The sequence below is a fragment of the Buteo buteo genome, chromosome 10, assembly GCF_964188355.1.
Source record: "Buteo buteo chromosome 10, bButBut1.hap1.1, whole genome shotgun sequence".
NCBI classification, from domain to species: domain Eukaryota; kingdom Metazoa; phylum Chordata; class Aves; order Accipitriformes; family Accipitridae; genus Buteo; species Buteo buteo.
In genome coordinates, this window is record NC_134180.1 from 2251999 (window position 1) to 2271135 (window position 19137).

Genomic DNA, 19137 nt, shown 5'->3' on the forward strand with positions numbered 1-19137 from the left:
CCCTGGCGGCGGGTCGGGACCGCGGGTCGGGCACCGGGCACCGGGCCGGCAACGGGACGGTACCGGGACGGCACCGGGCTCCGGGACTGCACCGGGCTCTGGGACTGCACTGGCCATGGGGCATGGCACCGGGCGTGGGGTACGGCACCGGGACGGCACCGGGCTCCGGGACTGCACCGGGCTCTGGGACTGCACTGGCCATGGGGCATGGCACCGGGCGTGGGGTACGGCACCGGGACGGCACCGGGCTCCGGGACTGCACCGGGCTCTGGGACTGCACTGGCCATGGGGCATGGCACCGGGCGTGGGGTACGGCACCGGGACGGCACCGGGCTCCGGGACTGCACCGGGCTCTGGGACTGCACTGGCCATGGGGCATGGCACCGGGCGTGGGGTACGGCACCGGGACGGCACCGGGCTCCGGGACTGCACCGGGCTCTGGGACTGCACTGGCCATGGGGCATGGCACCGGGCGTGAGGTACGGCACCGGGACGGCACCGGGCTCCGGGACTGCACCGGGCATAGGGCACGGCACCGGGAATGGGGCACTGCACCGGGATTGCACCGGGCATGGGGCACTGCACTGGGACTGCAGCAGGCATGGGGCACGGCACTGGGCACCGGGACTGCATCGGGCATGGGGTACGGCATTGGGACTGCACCGGGCACCGGGACTGCACCGGGCATGGGGTACGGCACTGGGACTGCACCGGGCACCGGGACTGCACCGGGCATGGGGCACGGCATTGGGACTGCACCGGGCACCGGGACTGCACCGGGCATGGGGCACGGCACTGGGACTGCACCGGGCATGGGGCACGGCACTGGGCACCGGGACTGCACCGGGCACTGGGACTGCACCGGGCATGGGGCGCTGCAGTGGGTATGGGGAACGGCACTTGGCACTGGGACTGTACTGGGCATGGGGCACAGCACTGGGCACCGCATTGGGCTGTGGGTGCTGCGGACATGGGGTACTGTACCGGGCACCGGGTGCTGCACCGGTCACGGCACTGGGCACCCACAATCCGGGCCCAGGGCCAGAGCCAAGCAGGGTGCCAGGCGTGCCGCTGGCAGGGCCGTGTCCCCCCAGCCCTCCCTGCCCGAGCTGGGGCAGCTCCAGCACCCACCAGCCCCATTTACCCCTCACCATCACCCCACGGGACGGGCGCTCCCTGCCCAGCCACGTGCCGGTGCCGGCAGCGCCGAATCCACCCGCCCCGGCTGCAGACACCACACCGCGGGCTCATCGCAAGGAACAATTTTAATACAACATAAAACTTCCCGAAGGTAAGAACAGAGCTGGGCGCTGGGCAGGAAGACACGGTCCCCTTGGCTTTTAAGACATTTTCCATTAAAAAAATCCTTTTCCCGCCATATCCACGCTACCAGTGTGCAGCTGAACCCTCCTTTCCCACGGTGCTGGTGGGCACGGGGTGCCTGGTGTCTCCCCCAAATCCCGCTGCCTTCCTGAGACCTTAATACAGACGGTGGAGGAAGAAGCAAACGAAACGCCGAGCAGCTCCGGCCGCTCGTTTTTTGGGTTTAAACGGCGCCGGTTTAACGGCAGGAGAAGCAGGATACGGAGCCTGGCACAAACCGCACGCGCACAAAATAGTCCAACACGCAGCCAAAAAATCTGTTGGCTGCATTGGGGTAGGAAATGCGCCCGTCGGCGGTGGCGCGGTGATGCCCGACGGCAGGGGGGTCGGCAAACCGGGGACAGTCCCCCCCATCGCCAGCACGGTGCTTTGAGCACCGGGGCGGCAAACTGTGGCAGAGGGGAAAAGCCGGTACATGCATTATCAAATGGAAACATTTCTATCATAGAAAACAGTAGAAATGGAGGGGGGAAATGCCAGGTTGAGCTGTAGTTTGCTGGATAAAAAGCGACGGGGGAGAAGAGAGGGATGAAATTTCCAAATTACAAATGAAGCAGCAGCACAGGCGCTCGCTGGGTTGGGTTTTTAAAAAAAAAAAAAAAAGAAATACTGGCTTTTCACGGATGTCTGTATGCACCCACCGACAAACGCTGTGGGCTGTGGTGGCAGAAGAAATGCAAAAAGCAAAAACCGACCCTAAAAATCCCATTAGTATTCGCATCCGATTGCTGACCCCACGGGGAGGTCTCTGCTTTTCCTGCCTGGAAGAGCTGATGGAGCTGGGTGGCTCCAAAAGGCTCCGAATAAAAGAATTAAAACCTTTACATCCGCTATACGCTTATAAAATGAACCATATGCATCATCATACGATGAACCATATGCATATAAAATCAGCCATATGCATCCCAGCTCAGGCTGCCAGCGTTTGGGGGATGTTGCTGTGGGTTTTGGTTTTGGGTTTTTTATTTTAAATATTACAATTACCCCTCCTGACGGGGGTTTCTTAGGAGATTTGGGGTGTTTCCAGCTAACACTGACGTTAAAGTGGGTCTTTGCAAGGTTAGAAAAGAGCGTGTCATCCGGCTGGGAGCTGGGAGACGCACGGAAAAGCCTGGGACCCCCCTGGGGCCGAGTCGGACCCTGTGACGGTCCTGCACTGCCCGTTTAGCTTATAAAAAGTAATAAATTAATTAACGAATATTTGCATCGAGTCCTTTCTATACACAAAGGCTGGGGCCCTGCCGGGGAAACGCCGCCACCGGAAAAGCTCCCGCGTCTCTATAAAAATATGAGCATCTTTCGGGGAGTACAAAAAGCCTTCGGGGGAGGCGAAGTGCCGGGGTGCAGCCAGCCCGGCCAGCGCCGACATCCAAAATGGCTCCGAGGACGTTTATCTCATGGATACGCCACGCGGGATGGGTTTTTCGGGGAGGCGGTGGGATGCTGTGGGGAAGCTGAACCATCCCTGGGTGCTGGCGTGGGGCTCAGGCGTGTTCGGCCCCGCTCCACGTGCTGCCCCGGGGTGCCGGGAGCCGAGCACCCGCTGGCTCCTGGCCGTGCATCAGCAGCGCCGGCGGCACCCGCGGTGGTTGCCGGTGGCCGGTTGCTCTCTCCCCGCAGTTCCGATGCTGCCGGGAGCCGCGGTCCCGATATTCGCACCCATCCCACTGCGGCGATGAGATGCTGCCGTCTGGCTGCTCGGTGTTGCCGATGGGGTAGGAGCCCTGGCATTCCCACTCGGCTGCCGCCGGCTCCTGCTCGTCGCTCTCGGAGCCCTGCACCGCGATCTGCGGGACCGGGCTGGGCTTCGGCTTCGGCTCCACGCCGCCGCACTGGAGAGCTACTCCCTGCCCGGCTTCGCTCTTGCCGCTGTCTTCGCTTGCCGGCACCGTCTCCGGTTCATCGAAACTCACTTCTTGAACCGCTTCTTGCTTCTTGAAGGAGTCCCGGCGCTCAGAGAGGTTCAAGCGCCGCATGACCACCACCTCCTGGTCCCGGTCGTGCCTCTCCCCAAGCCGGGAGCCGGCCGGGTGATAACCGTGCTCCCCGGGGTACGCCGACGCTTCGCCATCCCCAATGGCCTCCCCATCCATCGCTGGCATCTCCAACCCCAGCTTGCGGCTGCCGACGGTTTTCTTCTCCGCCAGGATGGTGACGATCTTCTCGGCCGACTGAACGCGTTTGAGGAGAGGGGAGCGGGGGCAGTCGGCGCTGCGGGGTCGCGAGCTCTGCCGGACGATGGTGGGGGGGGACAGGGTCTTGCCCTGAAAGGAATGGGGGGTTTTGGGGTACCCGGGAAGCGGAGACGGGGAGCGTTGGGGAGAAGGCGGGCGCTGGGCGGAGGAAGGGGTGCAGGCGAGGGGTGAGGGGGGGATGCTGCTGGTGGATTTGCGACGTCCCACTTTGTAGCGTTGCCCACCCAGTTTGGGTGCCAACCCGTGCAGGGAGCTGGGGCGCACGTGGCCGGCGGGCGACGTCGGGGTGCTGGAGGAGGGAGAGGTGCTCTGCGGGGACGCAGCATCTGCCGTACAAAGAGAAACAGGTCACCGCGAAGGATGGAGGGACACGTGGCATCCCCGCCTTGCCCGGAGCAAATATCCCCCCCCAACCCCGCCGTGGGTTGGGGTACCTGGGGGCAGGTCGGGAGCGGGGCTGCGGCAGGGCGTCGCGGGACCCGGGGACAGGCTGTGCGTGGGGGACTCCGGGAGGCTCTCGCTGGAGGAGAGCGAGTGATGGAGACCGGAGGAGAAGCTGCGGCTGGTGTGGAGGACCGACGACTGCTTGGAGATCTTCTTGAAAAGGGATTTTCTCCTGGGGGAGGCAGGGGGACAAAGGTAGCAGGAAAGGAACAGCCTCGGCTTCTCCTTAAAGCTGGTGGCCCCGAGTCTGCTCAGCTGGTGCTGGCAGGACCGGAGCCCACTGGACACCCCAGTATGGCAGAGCTGGAGCATCCCCCCCCAGCTTCAAGGACACGCCAGGAGAAATGCCATTTTATCCCGCTCCGGTTCTACCCACCTGTCCTGGCCGTCCCTTTTCCTGCTCTTCTTACTCCTCCGCGCCATCCTCGTCTTGGAACTGTTTTTCCGAGCAGGGCCGATTTTGATGGAGGTGTTCTCCAGGGCGGTGGTCCGCAGGGCCACTTTATTCCCACTCTGAGGGATGGAAAATGAATTGCTGTGGCGTGCCAGATCTAAGCACCGGATCCAAACCGGCTCCTGCCTTGGCTGCCGGCAGAGGCGATGCCGGGGAGTCGCTGGATTGATGCACCAGTCCCAGGTGAGCAGAGCAGTGCCGGTCACCTACCTTCAGCAGCAGCTCCACGACGTCCCGGTGAACTAAACCCAGCACTGACTCGCCATTCACATGTGTGATGAGATCGCCCGCTCTCAGCCCCGCTTCCTGCGCAGGGCTTCCCTCTTCCACGCTCTGCAATTGAGAGACCAAGGTTTTATTCGGGTACAAACCGAAGTTTCCTCTGGGGGTTTTCCCATCGGGAAACACGGTGTCTGGCACAACCGGTCCTTCTCCACGTGGAGCCCAGGCCACGTACCCAGACCATATGGTGGACAGTATAGACGTCGCTGTCCCCCATGTAGACGCGGATGGCTCGCAGGGTGAAGCCGTACTTCTTGCCCGAGCTGTGGATGATGATGGGGGGCCGCAGGCTGGCGATGGCGAGGGATGAGTCTCGGCTTGGGGAGGAGTCACGGGAAGAGGGGTTGGAGGAGAGGGAGTGGGGGGAGATGGGGCTCATCAGGGCACCGCCGCCAAAGTCATCTGCAAGGGGGAGAAGCCAAGCTCAGCCTGGGAAAACCACATGGCAACCGCCATCCAGCAGGATAAACCGCACGGCACACAGACCTGAGGTGATGATGAGGGATAGGGCTGAGACGGAGGCAGATTTGGGGACACGGCTGCCCGGCGAGGCTCTCTGCCTGTCTGGCACATCCTTCTGGCTGCCCAGCCGACGGCTCCCGCCTGGCTCCAGGCCCCGAGGAGTTGAGTTTTTGGTGCCGGTGCTATTGCTCCGGAGACGGATACGGTTCAGGCTGACGAGATCGGCTGCACAGAGGGGAGGAGGGAGAGTTTGGGGACATAGAAAAGCCACCCCATGCCACACAGGACCCCGGCTAGTCCTGGAGCATCCCGCACCAGTGCCCACAGCCAACACACCAGATAGTGCCGAGGGCTTTGCCGCGCTGCCGGTCCCCACGTCGGGGTCTCCCAGCACAAACTTGGGTCTCTCTGGCTTGGAGGATGCCACGCAAGGGCTTTCATCCTCTGAGGAGAAGGCAAACTTGGGCATGGTGTCCAAGCTGTAGGTGCTGGGCAGCGCGGCAGGGCTGCGGCTTCGCTCGTGCCGGGAGGTGTACGGCGTGGAGCTGCAGGACGTCCAGGAGCGGAGCCTGTGTGGAGAGAGCAGGAGGGCTCGGGAAGATCAAAGATGGGCAAGGGGGATGACACTGAGCTGCCTCAGAACCCCCAGACATATCCCACCGATGCCTCTGCAAACCCTCAGTGCTGGCAAAAACCCTCCACGCTGGCACAAAGCCTCGGCACCGGCACAAACCCAGATCAGCGTTGCATCCCCCATCTCAGCACGCACCGGGGCTCTGTGCCTGCCAGCCGGCTCCGGTCCTCGTCTCCCGAGTGCCTGTCCCATCGCTCCTCTTTGTCCTCGCTGTGACTCCGGTCGGAGGATGAGAGGCTGAGGTTGGAGTTAGCCGCCAGGAATTCGGAGCTGCTGTACACCTGAGGAGGAGACAAGCCGTCAGCAAGGAGCAGAAATTCAGGAATCCCCAGGGGCTCCAGCATCAGCCAGGACACTGATGCTTGCCATAACCGTGCCAGCCACAGCACTCATCGTTTTGGATGCCGGAGGAGGGATTGGAGCACCTTGCTGAAACGATGGGAGCAGGAGGAGAACTGCCCGATCTCCACAGATGATTCCTCATCATTGGTTTCTTCATCCTCCGAATCCAAATGGCGGTACCTCTCGGAGCGAGCTGAAAGCAAGAGCCAGAGCGGGCAGGGCTGTTACCCTGCCTGCAACACAGCGCGTCCTGCCTGCCCATGGGGCCCTGATGGGACCTGCACCCGCAGGGAGCTGACAGCCCAGTCCCAAATCCCAGGAGAGTTTTGGGGTAAGAAAGTAAGGCTTTTGGTAAGGCTGAGCAGCCTGGAAACAGGATTGCATCTGTTTTGTGACTTCGGTTGTAAAGCGGCCGACTTTACCCAGGAGATTTTCATCTCCTGCGGGAGCATCCGACCTGCAGCTGAGATAACGGATTGGCAGAGGGGGGGAAAGGGGATGGATTTGGCCTCACTGTCAAAGTAGCTGGTGTCGTCCTCTGACTCCAGCTGGGGGATGAACTCAGCCTTCTGCCGCAGCAACCCGTTCCAGTCCAGGTGGAGGAAGAAGGAATGGTGCTTCACCTCGTGCGCACCCCCTGCCAGGCAGAGAAACCTACATCAGGGGGATGGGGCAGGATCCGGGATGCTCCCGCTGCCAGCCCAAACAGCACGGTCTCTCCTCCATGCAGAGCAAATGACTTAAAACAGGATGGCCTGGAGCCCTGAGCTGCCTTCCCGGGGTGAACCCCAAGCAGGCGACCTCCCCTGAGCATCCTCAATGTGCCAGGACACGCTTTGGTTTCAGAATGTGGCTTGACATGAATTAGGGTTCCAGGTAACCCCCCCGAGCGCTGCGCGGGGGCTGCCATGCGTACCGGTGCCCAAGCGCTCGAGGGGACACTGTCTCAGCAACCGTGTGATCAGGTCCTGGGCGTCTGCGGGAAGAGCCTCGTCCCCTTCCGGCCACATAATTTCATCTGCAAGAAAAAAGGAAAAGGAGTTCGGAGTGGCTGGAAGAGTTTGGACACGATGGGGGCTGTGATGATGCGAGGTCGCAGGACAAGTCACTTCTGGGCAAGAGAAAAGTCCCCCAGGAGCCCCAGCGGATGAAAGCATCCTCCCAAACTGGGAAATCAAAGCTTGAGGAGCCTCCTCACCATTTAGGTGAGTATGAAATGAAGGAATGAAGCTCTCCATTTGTTAAGGATGAGCCATGCCTGCTGGGAAGAGCAAATGGAGGAGCAAAGTTGCCACTGATACTCACCGCTGATGACCTGCCCAAAGAGCTCCTCAGGGGTGTCTCCAAAGAAGGGGACGCAGCCCACCAGGAACTCATAGAGGATGATGCCCATGGCCCACCAGTCGACGGGCTTCCCGTAGCCCTGTATGAGGATGACTTCTGGGGCGATGTACTCCGGAGTACCACACACCTGCGTGGGAAATGGTGGCTGACACCTCTGCAATGACCTTTGCAACAAGTCCTGAGGCTATCCCCGTCCCCCGGTGATGGCAGATCGGCCAAGCGGAGCAGGACCTCGTACCTGCTTGTCCATGAACTCCCGAGTGTCCTTCTCCATATGCCCTTCGTAGAGGTTCGTGGTCATGTTCATCAAGCCGATCTTTGACAGACCAAAGTCTGTCAGCTTTATGTGGCCCATGGAGGTGATGAGCAAACTGCAAGAGACGACAGATGCCCCATGATGATGCTCTTTGCTTCTGGGGAGACCTGGGCAGGACCAGGCAGACTCCAAGACCTCTGGCCCTGGTGCAATGGCACAGAACCAGGTCTTTGGGCACCAAAAACCCATGACCTCATTCTCCCTTACCCTCTTGGCTTGGATCAGTCCCTCTCCCTTCCCCATCCAAACCCAACCCTGTCCTTGCTCAGACCTGACCCGCGTCCTCACTTGTCAGGTTTGAGGTCCCGGTGGACAATGCCGTAGTTGTGGAGATACTCCAGCGCAAGAACGGTCTCAGCGAAGTACATCTTCGCCATGTCGACGGGCAGCGGGCCCATGTTCTTCAGCAACGTGGCACAATCCCCCCCTGCAGGGACACGGGTCCTCCTGAGCACGGGAGGCTCAGAGAAGGCAGGGAGGTCACCGGGCAGGGCTATGTTGCCTCTCCTGCCAAGCAGGCTCCCAGACCCTCCCATCCCTCCTTGGAAGCAGCATTGATCCCTGGGAATGGGGCACAAACGCTCTCCTCGGTGAGCATGGCCACCACCTTCATTGAGGTGAGACTCAGGATCACCAAAGCATCTCCTTGTGCTTCCCTCTGCTCCCTGGAGCAAAGCAGGGCAGGAGATGTCCCAGTGGAGTCCTCGATACTCAGACATTGATATTCCCCTGTCCCCGCTGCACTGTCCAGCCCCGGATCCCGTTCTCACCTTCCACATACTCCATCACCATGCAGAGGTGTCGCTTTGTCTCAAAGGAGCAGAACATGCTGACCACGAAGGGGTTCTCCGCGAAGGTGAGGATGTCCCTCTCCACAAACACCTGCTGGATCTGGTTCCTCAAGATGAGGTTCTGCTTATTGATTTTCTTCAAGGCGAAGCGCTGCCGTGTCTCCCTGTGCCTCACCAGGTACACAGCCCTAGGAGACAGCGAAACAGTTGGACCTCAAAACATGTCCTCCAAGTACCAGGACTGACCATGCAGCACTGCAGGGCTTGGATGGGGAGGACTTTGGAGACAGAGGGAGACAAGTGTTAGGAACTTCCCAACTGACCCGTAAGCCCCGTTGCTGATCAGCTTGATGGTCTCAAAGTCCCCCTCACACGGCTTCCTCCGAGGAGCAGTGGCTGAAGGCTGGATCTGAAGGACAGAGGTTTTTAAGGTTTCCCAGCGTGCTAGCGCTCTGAGTGCAGGCAGGAATTCGAGCAACATCACGTATCACCTCCAAGTGCTCCTCACTGCCAGAGAACATCCCTCCCTGAGCCCTCTCCAGCCACAAACCCGAAGACCAAGATGCTCTGCAGATCAAGAGCCCCACTCTGAGCTTTTTCCCTCAAGAAGCCAGACGAGGGACTGTGAGATATTACACCTGAATACAAGTCACCCTTGGGGACAACCCGAATTAACATGTCCCAGCCTAAGATAGCAGAGGAGCTGCTGGAAGGAGCTTTGGTGTGGGGTGAGGCAGGACGAAGCTGGAGGGAGCAGGTGGGACAGGCAGGTAGGACCGTGCTCACCTCACAGGCGTCGTCGTTCTCCGGTGTGATGGTGTTCCCGCTGTCAAAGTGATCCAGCTGGACCATTTCTGCAGAAGACAGGGATGGTTTTCACCTTCTTCATGGTCATCCCCCACCAAAATAACCCCCCACCAGCCACTCTCCCTCCAAACTCAGAGATCCTGCGGGGATTTAGCCACACGCTTTGCTCGAGCTATTGTATGGAGAAATTCAGGTCATGGCGTTAAGAGGTTCAACAGGAGGTTAAACATTTATATAATTCTCTTTTTTCCATGGTCATTCCCGTATTCTTCAGGGATTATGGTTCCCCCCCAAGGCCATGGCTTCCTATGGATTAAGCGTTCTTGAGCTTAATCTGCTTTGCAAACGTGTTGGGAGCAATAACGAGGGATGTGGGGCTGGCCAGGAGACCTGGACACCATCCTGGTCCTGCTGTGACCCACCCCATGACACCAGCTCAGCCCTGCTGGTCCCCCTGCCACCTCCCAGTGCTCATTCACGCTCGCCAGTGGCCAAACTGGGAGTCCGCATCCCACTGTGGGCCTCGGGGCCACCAACCCAAGCAGTTCCCTACCCTCCAGTGGGTCTTTGACGAGCCCCAGTTGGCTGATGATGTATCGGGGAATATCGGTCTTTATTCCTTGGCCAACTTTGGCGTGTCCTTCTGCAGCTTCCAGGAGATGGTAAAACTCCTCCGGGTCAAACTCCTGGATGGGGAAAAGCAAGCACAGCTGAGGAGCGAGACTTTGCAAAGTTAAACCTTTCCTCTAAGCTTTGCAGGTGACACCTGTAATTGGGGACAGGCTCTGGATGCTTGCAGGAGCAAGCTAAACACTCTGCTCCTGTTTCTAGCATTGTTCCCCATGTGAAGGGTTGATGGAAAAAAACGGAGCCCCGTGAGTTGGCCTTGGAGGGGAAACGAAGGAGAGCACACCAGCAGCACACTTCATCACAGCTCCTTCTTCCAGCTGCAGGAACCATAGCGCAAAGGCAAGTGCTCTAATTAGAAATTCCGCACAACAGCTAAAATAAACCTGAAAATGGATGAGAAAGCTTGCTAAGAAGTTCACATCCCACTACTCCACTAGGAAAAACCAGCTTCTCCTCTGCAAGAAATGGCATTAATGCTAGGAATGGTCTCAGCTCCTTGCTGCAGCCTGACCAGGATGGTGTGGAGCAGCGGTTCCCATGGTGGACCAGGCAAGGTGGTGAGGAGATGCCTTGTCTTTCATGGTCTGCGCCCACCCAGAGAGGAAGCAAAGCCTCCTCTCTGGGCAGGCACGGACCATGAAAGATAAGAAACATCAGGAGCTGCCATGTCTTACCAGGCACTCCAGAAGGCGAGCAGGACGGGAGATGATGATCAGCAGCTTCCTCACCAGTTGGTCGATGAACTTCACCTCCTCACTCTCCGAACGTTCCTGAGCCTGCCAGAGAGGAGACAGAAGCCAGGCGTCTATCGGTAGCCTCAGGAGATGGCACTAGCCAGGGAACTGCCCTGTACTCACATCCCGGAGCATCTTCTCGAGTTTCTCCTGCAGCTCCATGAAGTAGCGGGAGGTGATGAGAGCTCCTTGGGACTTTGCCAGGCAGTCGCGGGCCAGCTCGATGATTTGGTGGTGGATGAAGCCCAGCACCCCGTCTGCCAGCGGCAGAGTGCTGCTCGGAGAGAAGTTTGTGATGGTGTCCTGCAGACGCTCTTCCATTTGGGCTGTGGCCTGCAAGGCAGAATGGATGGTGATGCCTGGGAACACGCGTCCCCATGGCATGCATTGGGTTTGGCCAGCCAGGATCTCATGCTACTACCTCCTGCAGCTCCAATATCCGTGTGCACATCACGGCCCCACCTGGGACCCAGCTTCCAGCAGGCTGGAAAAACTCCATCAAAGTCTCCCAGAGACCTCTGCCTGCACGTGTGATGAAGCAGACCCGCAGGTCTCTGCCTCCCCAGTTCATTACCACATCTCCAGTGTCCTCAACACGCCCTGGTATCTACCCATCCATTCTATATTCCAGCACAGAGAAGAGGTTGTTCTGGAGAAGATGCTGTCAGGATGCCACGGAGGGACTAACGTGCTTATCCCGCCCAGTCCCGGCAGTTACCTTGGGGAACCTCTCCTTGTAGACATGGTTCATCATCACAACCTCATTATCAAACGTTCCACTCGTCCGTCCAGGGCTGCGGAGGGAGAAAACCAGTTGCATTATGAGGTCCAAGTCATTTACATCTATGCAAATAGCTACTGCCCCTGGAGAGCAATTTGTTCCCTCCTCCTAACTCCCAATCCCAAGCAGTTAAAGCTCATCCGAGCGGAGCCATCAGCCTTGGGCCAGCACTTTCAGCAGCATCTCCCACCACGCATGGATCTAGTGGTCCCTGGCACCTGATCCAGGGATGGTTAACCTCCCACAGACCCAGGCCTCCAAACACAAGTCACTTGAAAATCCAGAGCTGAGAGGCTGGTGCATCAGTCAACTTGGCTTTGAAGAGCGAGCTCATCCTTTCCTTCCTCTGGATCCCACAATTTCTCACCTTCGTTGCCCTTTTTGCAGCTCACCAGCAAAAAAACCCCAACCAAACCTCGTGGTGGACCTTCATTAAACAAGGCTTCTCTCTTCCCCTCACCCAACATTGCCTCTCTCAGGCCCCTGCCTGGTGATCCCCTTATGCAAAGCAAGCCGCAGGAGCAGCCAGCAACTCATTAACCGCTATATAATAAATGCAGCAATTAAAACCAGGCCCAAGCTGCTTGCTGCCAGCCCCAGCTCAGCCATTGCCATGCCATGCTGACTGCAGAGCTGGCATCTCCTCGGTGAAAACTTCACCACCTACAAAACCCTGTCAGATAATTAATCTGATTTTAATGAAATTTCAGCCGGCAACACGCAGGGCTACAGCTCTGCCTCTGGCGCAAAGAGGGTTGGGAGCTTTTTCAGTGGGAAAAGAGGATTTAACCGAAACATCCCCTGTAAAAAGCACAAGCTCCTGGTGCTGGACAAGCAAAAACATGACCAGCTCCTTGCATGGGGCACAGTCTTGGAGCAGCAACGCAGAGCTCAGCAGGTCCGTAGGGTCAGCTCGCACGATGCTACAGCCACCGGCTTGATGCTCTCTCCAAATTTTCCTCTCTCCAGCCCGCAAATGCCTGTCCACCTGCACTCCTTGTTTTTTGCAGAGGCAAAGACCAGGCTGATGCTCAGCCCCAGCAAACAGAGGTGATGTTTCCTTACACAAGCCCAAAAATGGGATTTTTAACCTTTTAATGGCAGGTCAGGCTGGTGGCCTCCCAGCCGTGCCCTGCAAGGATGGCCACCGCTCAGGCTTCTGCTCGGCGGTCCCCTTCTCTCCTCTGAAACCTTTGAGACAATTGAGCAAGAAGCTGCAAACCAACTATTTTGGAACAAATCCCACTTTCTCCAGCTTCAGCCCCAGGAAACCTCACTCTCAGGTGTTGGCTGCTACCAGGAGAGCAATGCCACATCCCGACAGCTGAGAAGATGCTGAGAACGAGGCCCTAATGCCCAAAATCACAGAGCCTAGGATCATAGAATTATAAACTCATGGAACGGTTTGGGTGGGAAGGGACCTTTAAAGGTCACCTAGTCCAACCCCCCTGCAATGAGCAGGGACATCTTCAACTAGATCAGGTTGCTCAGAGCCCCGTCCAACCTGACCTTGAATATTTCCAGGGATGGGGCATCTACAACCTCAAGCCATAGCTTCTCCGCTCCTCTGCAAGGAGAAAACCCATATCGGTGTCAACACCTTGGGATGGGCTTAGCAGGACCAGGACATCCCAGGAACAGCTTACGAGAGGGCAGAGGATGCGCTGGATGTGCCGGCACCCGGCGGATCGTCCCAGCAGCACCGTGGGTGCTCCCCGCAGCGGGTGCCGTACCTGAGGCTCCTCGATCGTGGGCGCAGGCAGGGCGAGTGCCGCCCCTCCTCGTCCGTGACGCTCTCCGTACTGCGGAAATGCTTAGAAAGGAAATGCAGCTCGTCGGGTGTGGGTTGGTACGGCAGCTGGTGCAGGCGCTCCTGGGAGGACGAAGACGACTGGAAAGAAAGAGAGATGCAGGGGATGGGGAAAAGGATCCGTGCTTCCCGGCAGCGGGGTGGAAACCAGCAAACCCACGAGTGAAATATCCCTCGGAGCCTCTTAGGAGGCTGGAAACACTGACGGGCAGCATGCTCTGCGCTCGGTAATGTGAAATAGGGACGGTAAGACCAGCCCGGGGAGGTCTGTGCTGCCCACTCCCACCCCAAACCCTCCGGCTCTCCCACTCAATCCAGCTCCGCTGAGCCCCATCCCTTGTACCTGCAACATCCCGGGCAGCTCCTGCCTGGCCATTCCCCTGCACGGTCGGGATGTGCCATGACATGCAGGGATGCTGTAATGCCCAGGGGGGCTGTAAAGCCCAGGGAGGCTGTAAAGCCATTCATGAGGCTCTACGGCTTTCTTAAAAGCACATTTGGAAAGCGCGGTGCAGCTAAAGAACGTGGTCCTCTAGGAATGGAGGGGCTGCCTAGGAACCAACACCGCGGGTCTCAGGAGGCATTTCACCAAAAATCAAGGGGTTTGGGTTCTTCTCGCCTGCTGTCATAAGAAAGTAAATGTTACCGAGACAGTGGAGCTGGGGGTGTTGGTCCCATAGCCAGAGGAGGGTAACGAAGCCAGTGACCACCTTCTGCCATCAGCCCTGTGAGTGCAAATGTGCCAATCACATACAGGAAAAAAACAACATCTAAATGCAAATAAATAACGTCAGAGCGGTAAGGGTAGGGAAGAAGATGCAGGTTTGGCTTGAATAATAAAGCCCTGAAACCTCTTTGCAGAATGGACTGAAACTGAGGGAAATAAGAGGGGTTTGCAGGGGAGGGGGGCTGTTCTGCAACCCCGGCGTGCAGGCGGCCATGGAGACGGGGACAGTGACAGCAAGCGGGGTGCCCACAAAGGGACAGCGCTGGGGCTCGGGCGAGTGGCAAATCCGTTTCAGATGGGTTAAAAAAAAACGCTCTGTGAGAATCTGATTTTTAATTAGAGCAAAATTCAGCCTTCTGGGACTTTGTTCGATGAGAAATCGGGATTCCTAAAGACCCATCCTGAGACAACAGGCGCCGCAGAGCAGAGCCCGGTTATAAACAGGAAGGCAACCGCTCACACGTAGGCGAATGCTTCCTCTTGGACATGTTTCTAATGGACGGGGCAATGTCCACGTCAAGATGAGGCCCTTCACCTCCTGCCGCTGTTTCCCGTGTGGGGCCAAGGACGATGGGAGCTGGCAGGGTGCCGGATCCGGCACCGGCCCCACCGCATGCCCTCGCCGCCGGCAGGCTCGCAAATCCCCAGCCCTGCAGTTTGGCTTTTCGCTGTTACAAGCGTGAAAACCAGCCGTAAGCCTCCAGTTTTTTTCCATGTGACGATCGATGGGTTAAAATCAGCTGTCTGTCCCCATGCGTGCAGTTAATTAATTAGTTAAACAGGATTTTGGCATCTGTGTCTGGAGCAGTGCAGGCTGGGGGGGGATGCAGCAAGATCTGCATCTGCGGGGACCCGGCTGAGCATCCGTCCCCGGACATCTGCCGAGCATCCGTCGGGAGCGTTCAGAGTGGGTCTGAGCTGGGGCTATGCTCGTGGCTGGGGAGGGTGTGATGGGAATAGGGATATTTCTGCTCTCGGAGCTGCAGGGAGCCCAATCCCAGAGCAAAATCTCCCGCCCAGGGATGCAGACAATGAAGGGCCTTGCCGATGCGGAGCAGACTTCTCCCCGGAATGCAGCCCCAGCTGGTGTCCAGTACTCACCTGTCAGTCCGAGGAGCATGGCTGGGGGAGCGGGAGGTACCGGTCACGGCAGCGGCAGAGCAAACAACACCAGACCAAAAAAATAAGGGAGAAAAAAGCAAAAAAAAACCCAAAACCAAATCATTTGAGATCAACAGAACAGTCCCAGCTGGTGGATTATAATTATTAGTGAATATTAATGGTCTGGGAGGGGGGCTGGGGGCTCACCTGCGAGCGAAGGGGAAGTTGATGGAGGTGCTGGCAGAGAAGTTGCGTGGGCTGTCCAAGGGGCTGCTCCCGGCTGTGGGGAGAAAGGGAGAAAAGTCACCCCGATACCGGCCCCGGCATGATGCCCAAGGTGCCGTGGGCTGCTGCTTCAGGGGAAAGGGGGCGTAAATCACTTCCCAAGCTATTCCCTCCTGGAAAAGGCACCTGCAGCCAGGAGCCAGTCCACTGCTGCTAACAGGTGCTGCAGAAGCAGAAGGGTCCCCCGCCACCCCTCCGAAATATTTGGGTCATTTTGGGAGATGGTCAACCCATCCCCTTGGGACAGCCCTTACCTGTCGGCACAGAGAGGGGGGAGAGAGGCCGTGAGAGGGTCGGAGAGGGGGTGCCCACCACTAAGCTCTTCCTATTGCTGCTTCGGCAACTGGGGAAAAAAAAGAGGAAATTAATTTGGGGAAGCGAAGGACGGGCAGGGCTGGACAGGCTCAGGCATGTACGGGTCCACTGGTACGTGATGTCCTGTGCCAGGGGACACGACTGCCATCACCCCATTGATTACGGATCTCCCACCGCAGGGAAGGTCTGTCCCCGGTTCAACGCTGCCAGAGACGGGCCGACGGGGTTATTTTTAACGATGAACTGTCTTGTCAAAGTCCCACTTCTGGTTTTGGCTGGCTGGGGAGGGCAGAGGCAGGCGGCCCCTTGGGCAACGGGCCGAGGGCAGGAATAGAAAAAGGGATGTAAAAGGAGGAAGCGATGGAAATGCCAAGTGGCTTCAGGCCACAATCCAACCTGCTCCATCACATGGAAAATGCCCCCCAGTTCCTATAAACCTCCCTGCACTTGGTGGTCCCCAGGTCACAGCGGGGAGGACAGTTGGTCCCCGACCCTCTGAGACTTTGCGGTATCGCTGGGCATTTGCGATGCCGTGGCAGAGGTCCGGCTCGGCCGCGCTCCGGCAGGCAACAGGAGGAAGCCATGTGCACCAGCACCAGATGAAAAGCAGGACCACGTGCAGGTCCACGCTGACGGCACCAGCACCTTGACACCCCAAACACCCCAAAATTCCCATCCCAGCGCCGCGCTCCAGTATCCCACAGAGCTCCTCTGGAACAACCAAAAGGCCACGTACGCAAGCGCCGGGTCTCTGTATGACCATCTCCTTTCCCACCCTCCCAACTCACAAGATTTCAATCCTTCTTGCAAGAATTTCCTTTTGCCTTTCCTTCCAGCCCTTCTTCAAGCCCTGAGCCCAAGGTTGCCTTGCAAACACAGCCCTGCCTCGAAAAGCCCACCTGCCCGCAGCAATGCTGCAGCCCCACTCCCACCATATGCAGCCCATTTCAATATGAATAAAATACAGTCAGCTCATTTAAGTTCTCTTTCACTCTGCCGAGAGGGAACTGCACATATCCACAGCACAGCGCAGAAGCTCAAGCATGAGGACAACCTTCCCCTTCTTCTATCTGCGCTTCCTCGGGCTGCAAATTCTGCAAAGGTGACGCTGAATTTCCTTGCTAGGATGGGAACGGGAACCCACAAGGATGCCATTAATTAAAGGACATGTTTAACATCACGTCGCAGCCAGGTACACCCACAAAATCGAGGGGATGGGACCAGAGAGAAGGGATTCCCCCTGGATCCCAAAACCAGAAGTGAATAGCAGATATGGTATCCAGGGTGCAAAGGACGACATTTTGCAACACGCCGTCCCTCCAGACAGACGTACATAGCACCGATGCACGGGCAACGCCAGCCACGCATGGTCAGAGCTCTGCAGGTGTGATCAGAGCTCCACACGCGTGGTCAGAGCTCCACATACGTGGTCAGAGCTCCGCACCCAACGCCTGGCACCCCAGCACCTCCCGCTGGCATCTCCCCCCCTGCGGAGCTCCTCCTGCTCCCACCCTAAAACTGGGAGCCCCAAGTCTTCTGCTCAAGACTGAAGGTCTCGGCCAAGCCAGTGACTGGGGAGGCTGCTTGGGGTCCCCCCAAACCCTCCCTCCACCCAGGATGAGGGGTCCCTGGGTGCACCCCTGGGACATGCACCCCCGGGACATGCACCCCGCGACCACCCTGAGCTCACTCGGAGCTGTAGCAGCGTGCCGGCCGGGGGTGGGGGGGGAGGCAGAAACCTTCCCCCCCTGCAACCATTCACCCCTTCCTGCCCCTGCCTGGCCCCTCCATTTGCTTTTCTTGCTTAAACGCAAGCTTGAACGCCAATTGCAGCACCCACAGCTGCAAACTCCCAGCCCAGCACCCACCCCCGGAGCAAGAGCAAACCACAGCCTCTCGCTGCCACCGGCTCTGCGTGCCGGATGGGAAACCGAGGCACTGCAAGCAAACCTGCTTCGCCGCCGAAGCGGCACAAGCAGAGGTTTATTAACCAGAAGGGCTGCAGAGAGCAGCCAGCTTTGGCATTACTTCACCATTCAGTCCCGCCGCGGGGACCGGGGTTGCACGTGCATCTGTGTCTTGCAGGGGGGGACATCCCAGGGGACGAGGGGCTTGCTCCTGCTTGCTGGGTTTCATTTTGGAAGTGAAAACAAACCTTTAACGAAGCAAGTTCCAGTAATGGTGACACAGAGGGAGGCCGACGTTTCCTGTTTCCGTGCGCTCCACCCTCGGCTCCGCAACCATCTTGCGCCACTTTAACCCCGCTTCGCCTGATGCATCATCTACAGCTGGTTCCCATCTTTTACAGCACGGAAACCTCGGGCTAGAAACAAGCCTCGGGGTAGAGACGAGCTGCCAAACCCTGAAGGCAGGAGCTAGGGCTGCTGTCCTCGCTTCCTCTGTCACCTAATTGCCCATTCGGTACCAAAAATGGAGTGGAAAATCGCCGTCAGCATCTCCCGCGCTGCTCGTGCCGAGGCTGCCTCGGCCTCGGCGCTGCCGTTGCCATCCAGCACGTATTTCAAAGGATGCGGAAAGTGTGTGACAACCGGTGTGACCCTGAAGCCTGGAGCAAAATAACGTGTCACCCGTCCCCAGGCTGCCTGCGATGAGGAACCGGCACGTCCCACCGCCTGCCGGCACCCGCACTGGCACCCGGCCTCGGCACGGCACGGCCGGGATGTCCACAGGCAGGAGACAGAGCAAAATCTGGCAGCTTCCCGAAGGTTGCCTCCTCGGAGCCGCGGGAAGGGCAGGATCCGGCTGCGCAGCACAACACTGATGCCTCTAACCGGCAAATGGCTCCACCAGGATCCGGGCGAGCGGCATTGGGTGGCAAGGAGTCAGCACCGTGCAATACCGAGGGTCACGCTAAAGCACCCGGCCGTCACCGGGAAATACACGGAGGGACTGCAGCACCCTGCTCCTCTCCGACAGGATCCGACCCCTAAAACTTCCCAGGATGGCAGAGCATCGTGTGTCAGATGCCAGCCCGGTGCTGGGCAGAATACCAGGCAGAAAAGGGGCTGTTCGGGGCAAAGTGGGTGCAGGGTGGTGGGTGCAGCGCGGCTGCGAGGGCAGAGTCAGGCCGATAAGGGAGCGGGCGCAGTCTCAAAGGGCAAGCAGGCGGCTCCGCTCCCGGCTGCGTGATTAAGAGCATGAGTCGGCGCTCCCGGCTCCCTTCTTTACATGGCTGCGGACAACATTTTTCCTCCGTATCCCCCAAACGGGCACAGGGCACTCACGTGCCTGGAGCTTTGGGGAAGTGCCATGGATCACCACGTCCTGGAAAAATCCATT

The 19137-nt window shown here is 58.5% G+C and overlaps 1 protein-coding gene across 2 annotated transcripts in view; it reads right to left on the bottom strand.

Annotated features, from left to right (window-relative positions):
• Positions 1 to 1247: 1247 nt before the first annotated feature.
• Positions 1248 to 19137, bottom strand: part of MAST3 (microtubule associated serine/threonine kinase 3) — a 28860-nt gene continuing 10970 nt past the window's right edge. For both annotated transcript variants that reach the window (XM_075037935.1, XM_075037934.1), the window contains 26 exons: positions 15777 to 15865; positions 15445 to 15517; positions 15238 to 15258; positions 14056 to 14134; positions 13333 to 13490; positions 11537 to 11612; positions 10942 to 11151; positions 10759 to 10860; positions 10008 to 10140; positions 9434 to 9501; positions 8971 to 9056; positions 8627 to 8835; positions 8145 to 8283; positions 7779 to 7911; positions 7502 to 7667; positions 7113 to 7214; positions 6711 to 6833; positions 6280 to 6389; positions 5990 to 6135; positions 5557 to 5789; positions 5245 to 5445; positions 4934 to 5160; positions 4687 to 4809; positions 4399 to 4535; positions 4013 to 4194; positions 1248 to 3904 (listed from right to left, as the gene is read on the bottom strand). In XM_075037935.1, coding sequence (XP_074894036.1) covers positions 2868 to 3904; positions 4013 to 4194; positions 4399 to 4535; positions 4687 to 4809; positions 4934 to 5160; positions 5245 to 5445; positions 5557 to 5789; positions 5990 to 6135; positions 6280 to 6389; positions 6711 to 6833; positions 7113 to 7214; positions 7502 to 7667; positions 7779 to 7911; positions 8145 to 8283; positions 8627 to 8835; positions 8971 to 9056; positions 9434 to 9501; positions 10008 to 10140; positions 10759 to 10860; positions 10942 to 11151; positions 11537 to 11612; positions 13333 to 13490; positions 14056 to 14134; positions 15238 to 15258; positions 15445 to 15517; positions 15777 to 15865 — 4363 coding nt within the window. In that variant the 3' untranslated portion in view covers positions 1248 to 2867. The remainder of the gene's footprint in view (positions 3905 to 4012; positions 4195 to 4398; positions 4536 to 4686; positions 4810 to 4933; positions 5161 to 5244; positions 5446 to 5556; positions 5790 to 5989; positions 6136 to 6279; positions 6390 to 6710; positions 6834 to 7112; positions 7215 to 7501; positions 7668 to 7778; positions 7912 to 8144; positions 8284 to 8626; positions 8836 to 8970; positions 9057 to 9433; positions 9502 to 10007; positions 10141 to 10758; positions 10861 to 10941; positions 11152 to 11536; positions 11613 to 13332; positions 13491 to 14055; positions 14135 to 15237; positions 15259 to 15444; positions 15518 to 15776; positions 15866 to 19137) is intronic.